The sequence below is a fragment of the Mytilus edulis genome, chromosome 1 (assembly GCF_963676685.1).
Source record: "Mytilus edulis chromosome 1, xbMytEdul2.2, whole genome shotgun sequence".
In the NCBI taxonomy this organism is placed as follows: domain Eukaryota; kingdom Metazoa; phylum Mollusca; class Bivalvia; order Mytilida; family Mytilidae; genus Mytilus; species Mytilus edulis.
This window is the reverse complement of record NC_092344.1, coordinates 119,231,052-119,252,675: the sequence shown is the minus strand read 5'-3', so window position 1 is coordinate 119,252,675 and position 21,624 is coordinate 119,231,052. Positions and strand designations below refer to the sequence as shown.

The window sequence follows — 21,624 nt, the reverse complement described above, 5'->3', positions numbered from 1 at the left end:
TTTCTCTGCTTTCAAATCTTTCTGTTTGAATCTGTCGAACTGGAACTTATCAATTATTGGTAGTATTAATTAGTTGGAAAACAAAAGGTCCTAGAATGGAATATTTTTTAATCAACAGCATTGTCCTATATTAGTTATAAAGTTGAATTCTTTGATTAGCTGTTTTACGTCATGCCCGCTAACAAATTGAAAACTGTACCTACATGTATACGCCTTATTTTAGTCCAGATTTTTAGTATTCGTATTGTTATCTTAGAAAGTTTTACTGATTAAAATGCTACAATAGGTAACAATTTGACAATCTAGTAGTGTCAACCCTGTGAATATGACCCGTGTATTTAGCATATTAATCCTGAATACACCGTTTGGTGGTGCGCCTGTCAAATGTGGAACGTACAAATAAGGTAATAGGTAACAGGTGAATATACTATTGGTATCGGTATCGGACTCAACCCGGAACTTCTTAATTATTGGCAATATTAATTAAGTGGAAAACAAAAGGGCCTGGATTGGTGTAATTTTTAATCTACACCTTTGTACTATATTAGTTAAATATAAAGTTGAATTCTTTGATTCGTCGTTTTTACCTGATGACGGCTGACAAATTGGACCTCGCAATTTTAGTATTATAGATAGATTAAGGTCTTTTAAGTCATGGTCCAAAGATAAGAAGGTCTTTGAAGGGGGAAAAGGGGGGTTTTCCTATCCTTTATTTTTTAATGCCATTTTTCTCTATTCTTAAGTTATTTTGTCAATTTTAAAATAAGTACAAGAATCATGCAAATAAAAGATTATAAGATCATCACCAGTATACCAAAAGAAAAAAGAAGAGACATGAGACTAATTTAGGAGTAAACAAGAATGTGTCCAAAGTACACGGATGCCCCACTCGCACTATCCTTTACCATGTTCCATGGACCGTGAAATTGGGTAATAATCTAATTTGGCTTTAAAATTAGAAAGATTATACTATAGGGAACATATGTACTAAGTTTCAAGTTGATTGGACTTCAATTTTATCAAAAACTACCTTGACCAAAAACTTTAACCTGAAACTCCCACTTTCATTTTCTATGTTCAGTGGACCGTGAAATTGGGTCAAAAGTCTAATTTGGCTTTAAAATTAAAAAAAGATCATATTATAAGCATTAAGTTTACTAAGTTTTAAGTTGATTGGACTTCAGCTTCATCAAAAACTACCTTGACCAAAAACTTTAACCTGAAACTCTCACTTTCATTTTCTATGTTCAGTGGACGGTAAAATTGGAGTCAAAAGTCTAATTTGGCTTAAAATTAGAAACATCATATCATAAGCAACAAGTGTACTAAGTTTCAAGTTGATTTGACTTCGGCTTCATCAAAAACTACCTTGACCAAAAACTTTAACCTGAAACTCCCACTTTCATTTTCTATGTTCAGTGGACCGTGAAATTGGGTCAAAAGTCTAATTTGGCTTTAAAATTAGAAAGATCATATCATAAGCAACGAGTGTACTAAGTTTCAAGTTGATTGGACTTCAGCTTCATCAAAAACTACCTTGACCAAAAACTTTAACCTGAAACTCCCACTTTCATTTTCTATGTTCAGTGGACGGTGAAATTGGGGTCAAAAGTTTAATTTGGCTTTAAAATTAAAAAGATCATATCATAAGCAACAAGTGTACTAAGTTTCAAGTTGATTGGACTTCAGCTTCATCGAAAACTTCAACCTGAACGGACTGACGAACGAAAGGAAGCACAGACTGACGGACGAACGAACGGAAGCACAGACTGACGGACGAACGGAGTCACAGACCAGAAAACATAATGCCCATCTACTATCGTAGGTGGGGCATAAAAACAGTGCACACAGAAACGCCGCAAAAATTGTCCCTTAAAAATCTGGTCACGCACTAAAACCCCCATGGGGATTTTTAAAAGTTGGCAGGTCTGCAGATTGTCAGTATCAAATTTAGTTAAATAGCTCTAAAGTAGGAATCTGTATTTAGTGAAGGTTGCTGTTGGCACTGGATTATCACTCTTGTATACATTAAAATGTTTCACGACACATGTGTACAATGACAACATGTCAAAAGACAAAACTGTCCACAAAAAATTACATTTGTAGCTGTCAAAATTTATGGCTCCAACTTTTGGAGCAGCACCTGAAGATATTGTTTAAAATTATTGCGACCTAAACTTGGAAAGAATTTCTTATTTTATTTAAAGAATAATTCGTAGCAGTTGAGTTATTAAAAAATATTCGAAGGACCAAAAATCTGAAAAAAATAAGAGCTACGTCCTCAAATAATTCTTTAATTAGTTTTTGTAACGCAGTTTACCTGTGGGGACAGCAAGTTTTTCATATGTTTTAGCTGCATTCTTATGGTTCAACCATATGTCAATTTAAATATATCGAATCTTTTCAGTATAAAATTCTTCGAACACTTGCTCGTAGAATTGTTTGTGGAATGCTAGGCAGCGCCTCGTTCTGATATAATATAGTTTCGTAAATGTTACAAAAATAATGATGTTGAAGACCATTACATTTTTTTGAGAAATAACAAATTATACTGTTTCTTTATAAAAACCATAGTCAAATAATTTCTGGTTTCCTCCGATTATCAGAGTATGCAAACAAACAATGTTCGAAAATTATTTTATGTATAAGTCTCAGAACCAATCCTGGAAAAGAACAATATTTTTTTCCGAAACATTATATATATATTTTCTTACTTTTTAAGTGAAAACAGTTTAAAGATAAGTTATAGCTGAGAGCAGTAAATGGATAATCCAACCTATATGTCCCTGGGCCATTCCAGTTAATTTCTGACAGGTGGGGATGGATGGGGAGATTTTTTTATACGTATTAGAAAAAAACATCATGAAAAACTACCTATCAGATATAAAAAATAATAAGACCTATCAGATGAAGAGTTCCTGTTCATGTTGGGTGGATGGGCTTTCATGGAAAAAAATGACCTATCAGAATTTTTTACTGCAAGGATTGTACCCATCAGAATTTTAAAAACAATACCAGATAATGCATGATACGAAACTGTCTCAGTACATTTCAAAGTATACCCATCAGATCTGACATAGGCATTTTTGTTACCCCTAAGATGTAATTATTTTTAATTATTTACTGCTGCCAAGACCCTCAGAAGTTTTTTGCGTATAAGTGTACCTGTCAGATGAAAAAAAAAATTTCACCCCTAAGATGTATACCATTTTTCACCCCTCGATCAGAAAGGACCATCCATCCCCCCTTAGCAGATATTAACTGGAATGGCCCACTGGTTACAGTAACCTTTGGTAGAATTTGTAAAACATCGCTTGTTGTTTATTCTTTAGTTTTCTATGTTGTGTCGTGTGTGCTGTTGTTTTTTTTTTTGTCTTTTTCATTTTTAGCCATGGCGTTGTCAGTTTGTTTTAGATTTATGAGTTTGACTGTCCCTTTGGTATCTTTCGTCCCTCTTTTGAAAATAGTTCATTGATTCATGTTTGAGGGTCTAAATGAGGATTACAATAGAAAAAATATATCAGAATACAGAAAAATGAACAGAAAAAAAATAGAAATAGAAAAAAAACCCGGTGGACAATCAAAAATTGATAATAAAATACTGATTACAGAAATGAATGGGGCAGAGTAAGTAAATCTTCTAATCAAGTTATATTTTTCAATAGCAAAATCAAGGATTTGTATAGTTAAGATCGAATTTATAATATAGAATGACAGAAAGTAAGGACCATCTATCCAAACTCTCATGTTTGCCATGTTACAGTTATTACTTGCAAGCCGTAGTAGATGTTATAACTTGTAATTTCATATCAGAGACATATTTCTCAATATGGTCTAATCATGTGGTTTTTTTAATGAAGGGGCAATTAAACAACAATAGATTAGACGTGAAGAGAAATATCTACCTTTCATTTCCGTAAGTTTGGACTTCTTTTAATAGTTATATTTAAATCAAGGTTCATCCTGTATATATTATTAAAGAGATGTAAGAGATACCAGAGGGACTTCCAAACCCACAAGTAAAAAAACAAACTGACAACACTATGTCTGAAAAGGAAAGACCAATCATTTATTTTTTCCTAATCTTGTACATAAATTTGAACTTGCATAGGATCTTTATTTTTTTAACATATGAGCTTATGTTTTGACGACTCTGAGTCAATAATAAATTACTTAAATGGAACAATAATTTCGTACGTTTCTGATACATATTTATTTCATAAAATATCTGATGTAATTTATTAAATGTATATTTATTGTCCTAAAAAAATGTCAATTATGTTTAAAAGAGAAAAACTATCATTATTATCAGAAAGGTTAAAAATAACTTTGTAAATTTCGTCATAGAAATAGTAAATAAACAAGACTGATAAGTAAAAAGTAAAATCACAAAAATACTGAACTCCGAGGACAATTCAAAACGGAAAGTCCACAATCAAATGACAAAATCAAAAGCTCACACACACATCAAACGAATGGATAACAACAGTCATATTCCTGACTTAGATGAGGCATTTTCTTATGCAGGAAATGGTGGATTGAACCTGTTTTATAGCTAGTTAAACCTTTCACTTGTATGACAGTCGCATCAAATTCCATCATATCATCTACGATGCGTCAACAAAACATACAGACATAAGTAAAAAGTAAAAAATATAGCAGTCAACATGGTGTTATAATCTTAACCACTAACAAAAAGCATACAAATATGTAACAAAGAAGCACAAAATGGCATTTAGACAATGCATATTAACAAGTGTAGCGTTGTCGGTTTTTTTTAATGAATTCTTGTTTGTCTATGTGTTATTTTGAGGTGGCGTAGAAATACGTAAAATCCATGTTCAAATGGCACAAAGAAAACAAACCACAACACACATTCTCAATTCAAATCACAATGTAATCTGTTAAATATATGGTATTATAGTTCAACATTATAAAACAGATGGACAATAATCCCGAGCTCACTAACACAATATCACTGTCTTCTCGTTCTCTAACTATCATCTAAACTCTTCTAACTAACTATCTATCTTCCCCTCTCTCTGATCCCTCTCGCATCCCCTTATATACATAATTACAGGCGGTACACTGACGGTTCCAAAGATGGTGTGAATTTAAATGAATTAGACACCGTTCACATAGATAAAATAGCTAGCAGACTGTACCCTATTGAAATATAATTTAACCCGAGTGTTTTAAAAAGAAAGACCTCTTACATAATAATGAATTAAGCTGTCAAAACTAAAATCGCTACACAAGAATTAAAGACAAGAATACACAAATTTACTATAGTACAATAACACAAAGACGAGATTTATACGTACAGAGCCACGTCATATATGTAACAAAGAAACATAAAAAGGCATATTGACAAAGCACATAGCAAAAATGAATGATACGCAACATACAAGTTTGCGAAGTAACAACAAAAAGACATATAGACAAAACACAATGGCAAAAATGAAAGTCAAGAATACTAGAATATCATTAACAAATTTAATAATGACAGGATGTACAAGTATCCAACAACCCTTTTCGAAAAAAACTAAGAATTTTCTTATCTCAGGAATATATCACCTTAGCCGTATTTGGCACATTTTTTTTTAATATTTTGGGTCTTCAATGCTCTTCAACTTTGTACTTGTTTGGCTTATAACTATTTTGATCTGAGCGTCACTGATGAGTCTTATGTAGACGAAACGCCGCATCTTGATTATTAAATTATAATCCTGATACCTTTGATAATTATTAATGATAATAAAAACAAACAAATATTAAACAAAGAAGCACAAAAATGCATGTATTAAATTAAACAACCCTATTCATTGCTTTCTTATTTTTTTATTTAATTTTATGTTTATTAAATTATACTTCTTGTGCTTTTCCGTTGACTAACCACTCTTATAAACGCTGGAGCCAAACAACTTATAAGTCATCGCTTATAGGCATATATGTCTATTCAAAATGTAGTTTTTTTTTCTTCTGAGAAATTGTCTTCTCAATTAGAACAAAAAGAAACGAAAACTCATATTTCTTTTCGTACCACTACATATATTTTTTTTTTCACTGAACTATCCAGTTTTGTAAACATGTCAATAAAATATCTCCAAAATGAAATGAAGGATACGACAATTGCAATAAGATCTGGTTAATTCCTTATACACATAGAAATTTGCCAGCGTGTTTACTCAGATTTGGATATTGAACCAAAAAAATCCAGTAGATTTTGTGAGATTTCCATTAATATGAAAACACATTCAGACATTCGGACATCAAGTGCTTGCAGTGTATATGTCTCAACCGAAACAATACATGCAACTTTCATTTCCTATCGGGATTTTTTTTTGATAGAAAAAAATTAGTATGGCGAGGAATATAAAGTCACAAATGGTACACTTAAAGTAACTCGTTGAAAGTGTTACAGAATCGGGTTGACCGTAATGGAGTATCTATATGTTACAGATGATAAAAGGATAATCCAATTTGACATATTCGCAATTATCTCCTCTTTACCCCATCCCTTATCCTTGATATTTCACTTGTTGTAGGCATCAGTAATAATAGATATTTAGTGGTGCAGGAGCATTCTTAACCTTCAAGACCCCTAGGTATATCCCTGTCTTTTTTGTCGGTGCTCGTGTTCATATTATATACTAGTAGTTTTATATACTTTGCTTTTTATGTGTGTGTGTGTGTGTGTGTGTGTGTGTGATATTGTATCCCATGTTCTGATCACCTCGATACAGGTACAGTCGAGTAAACGATTTACCAAGTATCTTTACTCGTCAAATAGTTTATTTGGATTCATATACATGTTGAAGATTGAATGTTGATCATACTTAATCATTGATTGTAGTGGATAGCTGTCTTCGTTCATTACTACATTACGTTTTCTGTAGTCCAAACAAAAGCAAAGTTCAATTATTCAGGAAAAAAATACTTTTCATGATAAAAAGAATAAACATAAACAATTAATTTGTTTAAATAGACGAAGTTATCAACATAATCGGTTTGCTTAAGTTAACTGAAGGAACGAACTTCAAGATGTTAAACTGACCTGTGTTTCGGAAAAGAGTAACTCCCTTAAATCCAAATTAGACGATACATTAAATGTTGTTATTATTAAATGAAAAGAAAAAGGAGAGAAGATACAAAGGGGACATTCAAACACTTTTTTATAATTATTTTGACTTTGCTTTTTATGTGTGTGTGTGTGTGATATTGTATCCCATGTTCTGATCACCTCGATACAGGTACAGTCGAGTAAACGATTTACCAAGTATCTTTACTCGTCAAATAGTTTATTTGGATTCATATACATGTTGAAGATTGAATGTTGATCATACTTAATCATTGATTGTAGTGGATAGCTGTCTTCGTTCATTACTACATTAAGTTTTCTGTAGTCCAAACAAAAGCAAAGTTCAATTATTCAGGAAAAAAATACTTTTCATGATAAAAAGAATAAACATAAACAATTGACTTTGTTCAGATAGACGAAGTTATCAACATAATCGGTTTGCGTAATTTAAAAGGAACGAACTTCAAGATGTTAAACTGACCTGTGTTTCGGCAAAGAGTAACTCCCTTAAATCCAAATTAGACGATACATTAAATGTTGTTATTATTAAATGAACAGAACAAGGAGAGAAGATACAAAGGGGACATTCAAAAACTTTTTAATTATTATTTTTGACATTTTTACATATTTTGTTTGTTTGTTTTGTTCACACATCGTTGTCAATATAATGGAATTTGATGTGACTGTCATACAAGTGAGAGCGTTAGCTAGCTATACAACTAGGTTTAATCCACCATTTTCTACATAAGAAAATGCCAGTGAATATGACAGTTTTATCCATTCAATTGATGTGTTTGAGCTTTTGATTTTGCCATTTGAGTAGGGACTTTCCTGTTTGAATTTTCCACAGAGTTCAGTATTTTTGTGATTTTACATTTTATACCAATTTTTACAATAAGATGAAAAATTAGCTTTGGTGAACTGACAACACTTTCCCACTTATTTCGGAATACTTTTAAACTTCAATTGGTTTGTCTTATATTTTGGCATTGAAAGTAATTGGACTTTTCAGAATATTTAGAGCATCTTAACTCAAAATTCGTTTCAGGTGTTCTGGTCTATTTATTAGTTGAAACTGGCTGCGACTTAGTAGTCATTAATTAATTGTACATATCATGCTTGGTATGTTTGGGTGGGTTTATTGAAACTACCTGATAACTTCAGAAAAATTGATAATTCCAGTTAGTTTATAAATGTTTCAAAAACATGCCATGTAAATACTTAAGTGCACAATTTGTGCAAATTGTTCATTCAAAAGTAAAAACACAAAAATACTGAACTCCTAGGAAAATTCAAAAAGGAAAATCAAAAATCCAAAGGCAAAATCAAAAGTCCAAACACATCAAACGAATGGATAACAACTGTCATATTCCTGACTTGGTACAGGCATTTTCTAATGTATCATGTTTGATTTTGACAATTTAGATCATATCTTATATGTTGTGTTTTGTGTACTATTATTTTTCTGTTAGTCTTTTTCTTTTTTAGCCATGGTGGTGTCAGTTTCTTTTTAATATACAAGTTTGACTGTCCATTTGGTATCTTTCACCCTCTTCTATAATTATAATATTTAATGTTATACATTTTATCATCTCCCTAATCATGCTTAGTTTATATTGTTTTATGCCTTTTAATTTTAATAACTTTCATTATCATGCTCTTAATCTTCATATTATCACCATGCTCCATTTTGTGTCATGTAACTTATTGCATACTTATTACTTAATGTATTGTTATGTCTTGTATGTAGGTTTATAGGGCTAATGTTATGTCCTCGTTTGTACATAATGCCAAATTCATTTATTATCGTTATTTATGTCAAGCCACTTCCAACTGATATTTTTAGTTTCTTCTTCTGTTGTACTATGATACAACTGCACAAGGTTAAAGGGAGAGTTCAGCTAACAGACTTACCTTACACAGCCTATTTATGTGTCTGTTCCTGTCTGCCATATTTGTTTTTCCTGTACTGTAAAACATAACACAAAACAAATACCAAATCCACTCTTCCAAGCAGTCTAAATATTCTAAATTCAAAAATGCATAAGAACCAAGACAGTTGAGGAGCTTTATTACCAAAAAGAACCTAAAAACAATAGCTAAATCCATTTATGTTCAACTTTGCATGAGGGAGTAAAAACCTAAAGTATCTTTATATAGATTAATTCATAAACAGCATCAAATAAACTATTAAATAACCTGCATGGTATAAAACATCTTAAGTACTATTGATTCATTTCCCCCCTGGTGTACTCAAAAGTTTAGGATGATGCTCTATCAAACGCAAGTTCAAATAAAATAAAAGACAAAATTAGCAATATTTTTATTTTATTTTGCAACAATCTGTTTCAAAAGAAACAGGACACAAAGAATATTGTATACTTCTTTTAAAAAAATACATGGTCAAAATCAGTTAAAATGTGTTTAAACATTCACAAATTTTTTTTTCACTTATACATCCATAAAATTTCAAATGTATGATTGTTTGCTATACATAATTCAAGTAATCATAAGACAGATCCTATGCAGATAAACAATTTGATTGTATACTTATATTTCATACATAAAATACAAGTGCTTAAAAAAATACTCATTTGTTCAACTATCAAATTAAATGACATCCAATGGTTTAAATTGGTAAAACATAGACTTGTACTTGAAAAGTGAATACTCATAAAACAATTGCTTTGAACCAATGATCAGTTCTTACTTTAAAAAAAATTATCTTGTATTTTTACAGATTCTCTTTAAATTTCTGTTAAGAATACTAAATTGTCTAAATTCAATTACATCACAAACAAACAAAAACTATTTGTTCCAATTTTTGGAATTATTAAATTTATACCTTCCTACATTGTTGGAATCAATTCTGGAGAAGACAAAGTGAAAATGTATCAAAGGTGTAATGGAGTGTCATTACAAACACTTAAAGATACCAGATTTATAATTTTGTAAGCTAGACGCCATTGTTTTATCAATTATAAAAAAAAATATCACTAAATGGTAAAGATAATACCTGATATCTGATATCAGTAAAGTATAATTTGAGAACAATCTTTCACTCTGTGTGTTTCTTCAAGATGAAAATAGATTGTAACAATGAAGGAAGTTTACAGAAAAAAACTTAAAATAACTATCAGTTTATAAAACTCAAACCACTGTTTTGTCAAAATAAACACATCTTTCAGAAAGTCCATACAGTTTACATATGAAACATCCACACATTAACTCAAATTTACAATAAACAACATTCAATTTTTAACAGAAGTAGGCATATTGAGCATTAAAACATCCAGATAATAATATGATGAGATTATACTAAAATAAATTGTGTATATTTGAATCTTGAATACAGGTAACTTTGATATTTTGTATTCAATTTAACCTTAAAAAAAGTATCTGTAGGTAATCTGCATGCATACCAAAGAGTGTTATACTTTTATAATAAAAAAACAATCTTAACATATAGATAGATTGCTTATATCTTATTTTATCGCACCGCTGGTAAAATATCAAGTTGTGATTGGTTTAACGTCGTCACATGGTGACCCCCTATGGATCGGTAGGGGGTTAGTAAATTTCATAGGGTGTTCGTGACGCATTAATGGTGACATCATCCATTAAAGTTGTTGCGTTTCATTGTTTATTTTTCAACAAAGCGCAGCAGAAAAAGTCCAGCGTGCAATAATTCGTTATACGGTTAACAACTGACCCCCTACAGATCCAGAGGGTGAAAAAAATCCATAGGGGATTCGGCCTCCAGCTTTTACTTACCCTCTATGGATCCGTAGGGGGTCAGTAGCAAACCATATAACTTATAATGTATACATTAATCATTCGTTATTCATAAATAAAATATATCTATAGTAACAATTGGGTAATATATAAAGAATTGAGTTAATTTTCAATTAAATGTATGGAATGACTAATAACCCTACTATTTAACATGTCATGAATAATCTATTTCTACTGGTGAGTAACATATTTGAGCCTTAATTTTTACATGAGCTATCAGCCTTATAAATTATTTATCTGTCACCTATAAACAAAGTTTGAAAATTATCTTACTCCACAAATGGCTGTTTTCAGGTAAGTCAATATGTCTCATATGAATTTTCTTCTGTTGTACAACAAGGTAAAACGAGAAAAAGAAAAACAGTCCCTTCCGATAAACAAATACCAATGAAAAAGTCAGTGACATAAACCTTGAACCACCCAAGCATGAATGACATATTTAACCGATAAAACGTAGAAAAATTTACAAAAAGCACCAGACATAAGCTGCATTCTAAGTCTCAGAAAATTAATGTTGACAATCTTGAAAAGTATGTGCTTCTCTTATATGTATCTTCAACGGTTTGAAAGGCTGTTGGATTGGTATAATAAAACATTGAAAAACCTTATATTATATCCCTTTGGATGCTTCTCAAGTCCATTTTAAATCGTTGGTATGTAATATCATAGGTTCATCCATACATACACAACTAAGGTAGGTAATATAAACTTAGATAGGTCATGCAAACATTGCATAACATTGACACATTTTATAGAGTAAACTTTAAACATATTGGGTCATTTGATGGAAATAAATCCAGATCCAAGCATAAATTTGTTCAAGTAACATTTGACTAGAATATTTGAAAGGTATATGGTTATTTGTGATTAAATTTTAAATAAAAAGAGATTCTCACAATAAAGATCAGTGGTATCTTCATTGTACTGTTGTTATATGTTGCCAAATTACGGACTATCTAATTTTAAATTCATGTTTCTTCATTGAAAAAAAAATGTAATTCTGCAATACCATATCTATGCTAGCCAAGGATTACAATCCAGCCGCCTCTTTTTGGGGGGTGGATTATGACCCTTGGCTAGCAAAGATGTCGATATAGCAACATCTCTAAAAATAATGACAAAATACACCCTATTTGACTTTGTATATTGAGACAGATATGAGGTGTAGATAACTAAAAAGTGGGTTAGAGGTAGGATGACTTTTAGCAAACCTTTTCCTCAGATTTCTCATAAATACTAAACAATGTTTGATACTAAAACTAAGACTTTAAACATAATAAGGCCTGTTATGTTCTAAATTCAACAGTAAGAGTATAATTAATCATTTTTTAATACAGGACCATACACTCAATCATTAAATACATGGATTGTTTTACAAATAATTTGAAAAGAAAGCAACAAGTTTGGTATTTTAATTTGACACTATCCTTTCCATTAGTAAAAAAAGGTTTAATTCAGATAAACTTGGGTTACATGTGCCTGAGATTAAAATTAAAATTCAATTGTCAGTTCTAAGCTTCCCTCACCCCAAAAAGAATACAAATAAGCTAAGCTTTCTGGACCACTAGAATGATACATATAAGCAAAGCTTTCCTCAACTCCAGAAGGATATAAGTAAAGCACACTATAATCTTCAGCTTAACAAACACACACACTCACAATCTGTATTTATAGAATTCTTTTTTTTATACTAATTACCGTATATAACATATTCCTCAATTCATATATCAAATACATTGTGTTCAATTAAATGTGAAAACATACTGTTCTGAGTTTCATGCTACTTAGCAAAATTATATCAAAACATTGAATTATAACAAACACTGCTGTAAGAAATTACGATATTGTCTCTGACAATCAAAATATTTGGAAAATAAAATATAACATGGACTTTAATGGTGTTTTTGAAAACCCATAATCATATGTTTAACAGTCATAATTCAAATTATTGTTACATTGCTATATTCAACTGATACCTACAATTGTAAACCAATTTACATTTACTATTGCAATTAAACAAGTAGAATGACTGATTATTACAAGTGAGATTAAAGCCTCAGACTTTTTCAATAATATCCTTTATTCAATAAAATGATTTGGAACAATAAATATTTCCATGAAAAATGATGCATGATATACGAAATTTAAGAGCATAATTTGACAGCGATAACTGTTCAACTACCATCGACACCAAATTAGTTTAAGAACATTGAGAGATAGCTTAAGAGCACCACCTACAATTGATATGCACATGAACATGAAGAGATTCTACAATTCTTACCCCTTAAAAAATCAGGAGGAACAGATAGGGGATCCATGTGAAGACATCCCTCTTCCACAAAAAGACAAACCAAAAAACCCCATACACACAAACAATTAAACAATAAATTCATGTAAAAAAAAGTATTGATCCAATAAAATGGTCCGAGATTATTCTAATATACCTAGTATTAAAATGTAAATATATACAAAATCTTCCATTTAAATATTGTTCTTTTCCATGTAGTCATTTTGATAAAACAATGCTAGAACAAATGAGCTATAAAATATATATGCCATGGTCTGCATGGATGCAATTGCTTACATTTAATGCATATCAGAGATAAAAGGTTTTTTTATAGAATAATCCAAGAAAGATAACGGAACAAATTGAAAATTAGTCATTGGAGCATGCATGGGGCTCATATACTACATAATGGTACTATTAAAATGTAGAAATCTTCTCCTGAACAGAACATGATAAAACAAAATAACATTAATTGTTAATGTAACATATAACAAATATAATGCTTGGCATCTTTTTATAACAAAGGTAATCTACTTTACCTTAGTTTAAATGATTTTACTTCAACATAAAAAGGACTAAAATGTAGGTTACTTAGATTTGTTGAACTGAACTAATTATAAATCAGGGATGAGCAAAATAAAAGACAAAGTTATCTTCTTCTTTTGTGGGTTGTTGCTATACTCCTTAAAATACATCTTTACATCAAATCATTTAAAATACATCACATTGTATTAGAGATTCGAACTAAAACATAAGTTAAATTAAGATCATAGTCAGTTGTGTGATTGTAACCTCTCCCAGATCCATTTTCACACATATTTGTTTACTTAGTATGTGATGTAAAACTTAATATAAGTAAGTAAAGTGTTCAATGTATGCCACTGTAACATACCTTTTAAGAGAGTGTTAAATGTGTCATGGTAACATACCTTTTGGCTAGATGTACCAAGTAATATAAATGTCTGCTACTTATTTAGAACTAATCTTAGTATAGTTTAAAAATGTAAATTCCTAATTTATTATGATTATATCATTATAGCAAGTAATTAAAGGTCATTTGATATATGAAATACAACCTATAGTACTTACATCTACTTCATATAGTCTCTGGTGGATAGTTTAACTAAAACTTTTATTAAATATGTTCAAACCAATATCTACAGCCGTAAAGTCAGGCTTCTTTAAACTGGCTACAGACATAGACATGGACTCCATGAGGTAAACAATTATAAATTTCAGAGATCATATTACTTAATGTGACATGTTAAATTTTTTGTTCATGTGGAGAGTATTTTCTAATTTGATTATGTTATATATTCACATAACTTGTCACATCAAACCCTTTCCTGCATTTTTAACTGGTGCAATTATTCCTACTGTAGGGAAATGCTGGTAAAAAATCTATGTATTAGGTAGAATTTTAATTATAAAAAAAATAGTAATAAAACTGCAAAGAATTTGTAAATAAAGAAAATAAATCAGAAAAACAAAATACCAATCCTATAATAACTGAAAAGCTTAAAAGATATGTAAATGACCATTACATAGCACCAGAATATTTAAGGTCCCCAATCTTTCAATGAATGAAATTTGCTGCACTATATAAAGATTGTTTAACACTTACCACTGATTTACTTGATTTTAGAACAGACAAACTTTATGCAGCATGTGTGAAAATTAGGTAGCATTTTAACAATTGTATATTTTGAAACTAATAATGCATAGAATCTCTTCATTAATAAAATCTTAAATAAAATGACTGAGAAAATAGTTTGATAATGCCAAGTCAAGCAACCAGTGTATAAACATACAAGGTCTGCAGATAACCCAAAAAACAGTAAAAACCAGCTTTCCCGAAATGTATGTCAACAGGAATGATTTATTTTTAATAATCTTCTCTTTATTATTCTGCTTGTTCTACATCGCGACATCCAGGTTCTGAATAACATCTTGTCATCGGAGTTCTGTCTATTGGTACTAGCTTTTCAAAGTCAGTTCCAAAATACCTGTCTCCAAAGTTCCCTTAAAAATAAAAACTTTAAAGATCAGAGTATCTGTTAAGATCACATGACACAGTATATGATAATATTGAGCATCTATAAAGATCACATGACACAGCATATGATAATATTAAGCATCTATAAAGATCACATGATATAGCATATGATAATATTGAGCATCTATAAAGATCACATGATATAGCATATGATAATATTGAGCATCTGTAAAGATCACATGACACAGTAATAGATGAACATAGTTTGCATACCTATTCCTGGCAAGATGTGGAATTTTTCATTCACTTCTTTATCAACAGCTGTTGTGACAATCTTAACCTTGGGGAAGGCATAGGCAACTGAGTGAACACCTACAAATATCAAATAAGAGCATTTATTTACCGATAATGAACAATGTGTCTTCCACCTTTCTGTCATATATCAAAATTTGACACATATAAAGACTAAATTATATTTCAAAGAGAATAACTCCTTTAAGGGTTCATCTGAAAGTTCATGAAAATAGATAGTAAATAGATCTTTACATGTAAGATTTACTACATCTATTATGGTTGTCATGTTTTAAGTCAACAAAAGCATTTTACCTTTATATTCACTTTTTTAGTGATGGTGGCCATGTTTATTGTTTAGGGACAGATATAACAAAAAACACACAAACTTTATACCATATACCTTTAGTATCAATTGGCTTAAGTTTGGTTAAAATTTGTCATGAAGCTTCAGAGGGGATGATTTGAAAAAAAAAGTTTACAAAGATGAGAATTGAGACAGAATTTGCCATAAAAATGATTGTTATACTTGTATTTGTCTGTCTGACAATGTTACCTGACCTTCACATAATTTTCAAGTCAATGTTTTCTTGATACATATATTTAAAAGACTTTTATCTCAAAGATTCAATATATCTCTTTACATTAATTATGTAGAAAAGACTTTTCCGATTAAGGTTTTGTTTCTTTATATAGATAAACTCATCATAGATACCAGGATTAAATTTTCTATCTACGCCAGACACGTGTTTCCTCTACAATGATTATCAAGATTTACTTACCAGATTCAGCCATCAATAAAGATGTCAAAGTAATATTGTCCTCTGGTACATCATGATCCAATAGAACACGTATAGCCATCATGGCAGCGGCTCCTGTGGCCACAGTGGCATCCATTAAAATCACCTGACTTTCCTTTATGTCCTTTGGTAACCTCAAGTAATGCAACTACAATAAGTTTAGATATACACTTTTAATCGTTACGCTTTTATATTCAATCAAAATGAAAAGAGATAATTTTTTCCATCCCTATTGTTAATTTTCCTTTCTTATAGGATACTGATGTTCCTTTTGCCCTATTTTACACTATGTAGTTTTCCAATTTATTTGCTATGCTGTGTATGTAGTGTTTGATGTATTTAAATGGATGTAATCTATATATACTGTAAAAGATAGGCAAAAGATACCAAAGGGACTTTCAAACTCATTAGTCGAAAGTAAACTGACAACACCATAACTAATGAAGAAAAAGACCAACAGACAAACAAGTTCATTATTTACAACCTTAACTAAATTCTTTCATAGATATTGTACAAATATTTGCTTTGAAGTTTAACTTTATCTCTGAATAAACTTATTTTCTATGTTAATTGTTATTAATTAAAACTTATGCAGAGAATAAGTATTGTTTATACAGGTGGAAGGGTTTCTTCCAGAAAGAACAGGCAACTCAATTATATGGTAATGGGTCATGCCTAATTTGATCAGCCTGATTATCAGGGATAAGGTTCTCAGATTACATTTGCAGGCAGCTGGCTTCTTAGTTCTGATTTAAATGTTGAATACAAAGGACTTTTACTGTATAGGAATAAGATTTCAATTTCAACCACATCAACCCGATTCTACCACCTTCAATATTTTAATAAATGGGGAAGCAGTTCTCATCAAACCAGATAGTTTTCTTTTCTGTCCTGTAATGCACATAAATTTGATATTGCCTAAATTCCTACCTCTGATTCTACAGTTACCTTGAACATAATTTTAACATAGCATTAATGCCTACCTCTGGTTCTCCTGTATCAAAGTTGGTCTGTATGAGTATTTTACCAAGGCGTACATCTTTACAAACTTCACATAAGGCTTGTTCCATTGTTTCTCCAGCTCTCAAGATTGATACTCCACATATCTGTCAAAATTATGCTTTTGTATAACAGGAACAATAGAATAATATCAAGGTATCATTCACAAACATTATTTCACATATTTAAGGGAAAAATTTAATCTCCTAAAAGAAGCATGGTTCCAGGACTGTTTTCATATCATTAAATTATTCAAGATTAAATTATTTAAGATATCTTTCCAACTGGATGAAACCTGAATGAAGGAAAGGTCTAATCATAATTATTCAAAACTCTTTAGGTCGTTGCATGTGATTTATATTGAGGAAAAACAGCAGTGAAACTTGATTAAAATATGTAATTTGTGTATAAAAATCTTGTTTTTGAGTGTTTTATGGATATTTAGTTTATAATAGTGCTACAGGAGAAGTGTATATACCAAAAGTCTTTGCTTGGTGCTAAAATCTAAAAAGTTTGGGCTAAATGTAAATTATAGGTGTTAATGAATTTGTATAATGTGAAAATACCTTGTCCTTGTAAATAAATCAGACAGGCAAGTAGACTATGAACAGGTTAGAAAACAGCTCATAGCATACAACAACTATGAGATTAATAGCAAATACACTAGAAATAAATGCAATACTTTTTAATAGTAGGAAAATATTGATATAATCATGCATTTTTTTTCTCAATCAGATCTATCATAATCAACCTTTCATCTACAAAAAGAATACCTTGTATACATAAAAAATAATACTACAAAGAAAAATATCTGTTAAAAACCACCTGAAAAAAACATAAGAGAATGTGGTTAATTTTATAACTATTGATCACTAAGTGAATTTTAAGCCTGGTTCCAATGTTAATCTGTAGACAATACAAGAAAATCGAATTAAATGAACAATAAAACTATCACTAACACCTAAAAAAATATGTTCCATATATGTACATTTTTAACTACATGTATTTCTAAAAATTGCTGTTTTATATACATGACATCATCATATAACTGAAAACAAAAAATATATGTGATGTGTAAAAGCACTATAAAACATTGAGTGCACGAATGCTACGCAAGAAAAATTAAACAATTCAGCTTGCAGTCTGGCATAAGTCAAACTTGCTTCACAACACAACAAAAATCAATGTGACACAAGTTGTGAAACAAGTGTTTTAGCTTTTACGATTTTCCAGAAAAGAAATCTTAAAGAAATGTAGTTTGAAAATTTAAAAGTTGTTCACTAGAATAGAATGAAGACCTGAAGATAAAAAGTACTTTTATTTAAGATTTACTTTGGAAAAACCGTCAACAAATCAAACAAAATATCTATTCATAGCTAAACTCTCATACAAAATCTTGTTTAATATATCAATGCTATAAATAACAGCAATCATGTGCAGAGGTTTCCAAAGTTAATACAATTATTAAACGTATACTGATTAGTTGAATTTTAGTGATTCAAAAGTTTTGGATCAATCATAAAAGTGATCATGATGGGTTTCTAAGACACAGACTTAATCATAAAACTAATCTAATGATAAGGCAGAAACTTGACAGGGATTGAAAACCTGGTTAAAACAAAAAATAAAAAACATGCATTTTTTGGGACCTTCTGTCATTTTCAAACAGGAAAACCAAAGTTCCAGCCAATCAGAGAGATCTGTGGCATGGAATAGAGTCACTACATGTACATATGGATATTGTAAACTATGACAGTGAATTATTTTAAATGTTGAAAATTAGGAGAATTATTTTGAGGTATACTTTTACTTTTCATTACTACAACCACTTACAGAAAGTTACTGTTATTAAAAAAAGGAGTTTTCTGATATTAGGTGTTGACTTTATAACAATAAAACTCAAAACAGTGACAAAAAATGAAATCTGTGTAAATTTTGTCAAACATCATCTAAATGTACATATAGTAGTTCTTTTCAATTCTTCCTTCATGTTTAAACTTGTGAAAAATATGAAGATAACTGGTAAAACTTATTTATTTATTCTCAAGACTTTAAGACAATTGTACAATGGGGTTCTGTAGATATTTATCTTGAAGAACATTTTAATTGAACTAGTTTTAATATTGTTACAAGCACAAGCTATGATATGCTTTATTTTGTCTGCAAGTCATAAATCAGAGTTCTGCACCATTGATCTATGACATAGATTTGGCTTGGCTGAATAAAAGAATGGACAAGTCTAGACATTTTTACCATTTTGGAAACCCTTGTTTACAAATTTGTCAAAAGTTGGGTTTTTTTAAATAACAATACAATATGGATGGCCATAACAGCACACTAAAAGTTGTTAATTAAATTTACTTATTAACTGTTACAAGCTAAAGCTATAAAAGGGAACAACAAGGAATTTTCTACTTCAAAGGGTAAACTATGTGACGACTAAACTTCAACACTACCTGTACTGAAGCATGTTATTAAAGTTTCAAATCTTCTTTTACATACCTCCTGCAAAAATACCAATAATTGTAAGTACATAAGACGTACAAAACAAATTGAGTAAAAAATACCATTCAAAAAAAGTCTATTTTTTAAATCTCTATCACTGATTCTTTCTATTATTGCGAACCCTATCTTAGTTTTCCATAGATTCACCTGCAAGTTACCTGTCCATTTAAACTTTTGTAAGTCCTATTGTCCCATCTAACAAATACAACAGGTATTGTTCTCTGTGTAGTTTATTCACTGGGACCTTTAAATTTCTTCTAGGAGAAATATATCACTCATTGATTAATTTACCTGACCAAAAAATTATCTTCTTTTTTATTGAAATACTTCTAATAACTCACATAAACTGTATGCAATATTGTATTTATTCAATATTATCATTAATATATTTTCAATCTGTTCAATATAAAATCTGGTTTAATACTAAAAAGTTTATTTCAGACACATTTTTTAGTATTTTCCAATGAATTTACATGTTTTTGTTGTTGTTCATTTATAGACTTATGTTTATGAAGACCTTAATTTAAAAATAATAATATTCAATTTTTTATTTATCAAACACACAAAAATATTGAATATTTGATCAGAAATCAACTTTTAATTTTTGAATTAGTATTACAAATGTAATATTGAACACATTAAAAACGAGTTACTCCAGGTATCGAATAAATACAACACCACATGCAGTTTTGTGAGTCCTTACTTAGTATTGGTATAAGTTTTTTTTCTTCATTGACAGTTCAATTTTTTACTCAGGTAGATTAATCAATGAGTGATATATTTCTCCTAGAAGAAATTTAAAGGTCTGAGTGAATAAACTACACAGAGAACAATACCTGTTGTATTTGTTAGATGGGACAATAGGACTTACAAAAGTTTAAATGGACAGGTAACTTGCAGGTGAATCTATGGAAAACTACGATAGGGTTCGCAATAATAAGTTTAGAATTTCTGTACAGACAATACTGATTTATTGTGTATAATTTTCAGACAAGTTAAGAATTAAGAGAACTATCATGCAATGTCTTTTAAACCTTGGATCAACTAATTTTTACAGCTGATTTCAATAAGTGTAGTAGCTAAAGGTAATATCTTTGGTAAACTTGCTTGCCAGCTGAACGGTAAAATCATTGTTAGGTAAGGCATACTACCCTCCTTTCGAAGTAGCCTAGTCCTACAGACAGATTAATTTATTATCTGTCGGACTAGTCTACTATTAAAGGAGGATACTTAACCTAACTTAACAATGACTTCACAATTCAGCTAGCAAGCAGGCTCACTGAAAATATTACCTTTGCCTACATACTCATTGAAATCGGCTGTAAATGTTTTTCATGTCTTGGAGATCAATTTAAAAAAATCTTAACATCATTATCTGTCTATGATAGTACACTATGGACTGTTTTATAAACTTTTCAAACCAGGACAAATACTTTGATTAAGGTGTAAACTAGTGATTAGTTACCATCAATTTTGTAAATATGGAAGCATTATTATAGAAGAAATTGTCAAAAGAACCTTTAATGAAGACAAAATTTGTGAACAGAAGACTTGGAAACCTCTGCATCTATCTATTTGTCTTTAGAGGAAATAAAGTTATAAGAGGAGAAAAAGCACGGTTAAAGGAAAACCTTACACATATGCTTACCATTGGACTAGAGTTCTAGAAATACATGCAATGATTATAAAATATTATTGGCACTATTTAGCACTGCATAGTATTTCATCTATTACAATACTTTATCTAAAACAATATTCTCAAAATACCTTTGACCATAGTCTAATGGTTTCTGAAAATATTGAGAATAGGAAATCGCTAGCTAATGAAGCCAGATTTGTTATAGTAGAATTAATCAAATAATAAATTGAG

General features: G+C 30.2%; 2 protein-coding genes across 3 annotated transcripts in view; both read right to left on the bottom strand.

The window, feature by feature from the left end:
• The window catches only part of LOC139503186 (intraflagellar transport protein 172 homolog), a 40,572-nt gene extending 38,091 nt beyond the window's left edge, over window positions 1-2,481 (bottom strand). Inside the window, exon 1 of the mRNA XM_071292931.1 lies at window positions 2,321-2,481. Coding sequence (XP_071149032.1) covers window positions 2,321-2,359 — 39 coding nt within the window. The 5' untranslated portion in view covers window positions 2,360-2,481. The remainder of the gene's footprint in view (window positions 1-2,320) is intronic.
• A 9,701-nt stretch (window positions 2,482-12,182) lies between these two features.
• Window positions 12,183-21,624, bottom strand: part of LOC139503268 (uridine-cytidine kinase-like 1) — a 22,917-nt gene continuing 13,475 nt past the window's right edge. Inside the window, exons 11-15 of one of the 2 annotated variants that reach the window (XM_071293032.1) lie at window positions 21,403-21,417; window positions 17,234-17,356; window positions 16,233-16,398; window positions 15,433-15,531; window positions 12,907-15,185 (exon numbers count right to left, since the gene is read on the bottom strand). In XM_071293032.1, coding sequence (XP_071149133.1) covers window positions 15,067-15,185; window positions 15,433-15,531; window positions 16,233-16,398; window positions 17,234-17,356; window positions 21,403-21,417 — 522 coding nt within the window. In that variant the 3' untranslated portion in view covers window positions 12,907-15,066. Of the gene's footprint in view, window positions 15,186-15,432; window positions 15,532-16,232; window positions 16,399-17,233; window positions 17,357-21,402; window positions 21,418-21,624 lie in introns of both variants that reach the window. The other variant, XM_071293040.1, reaches the window with a different exon arrangement.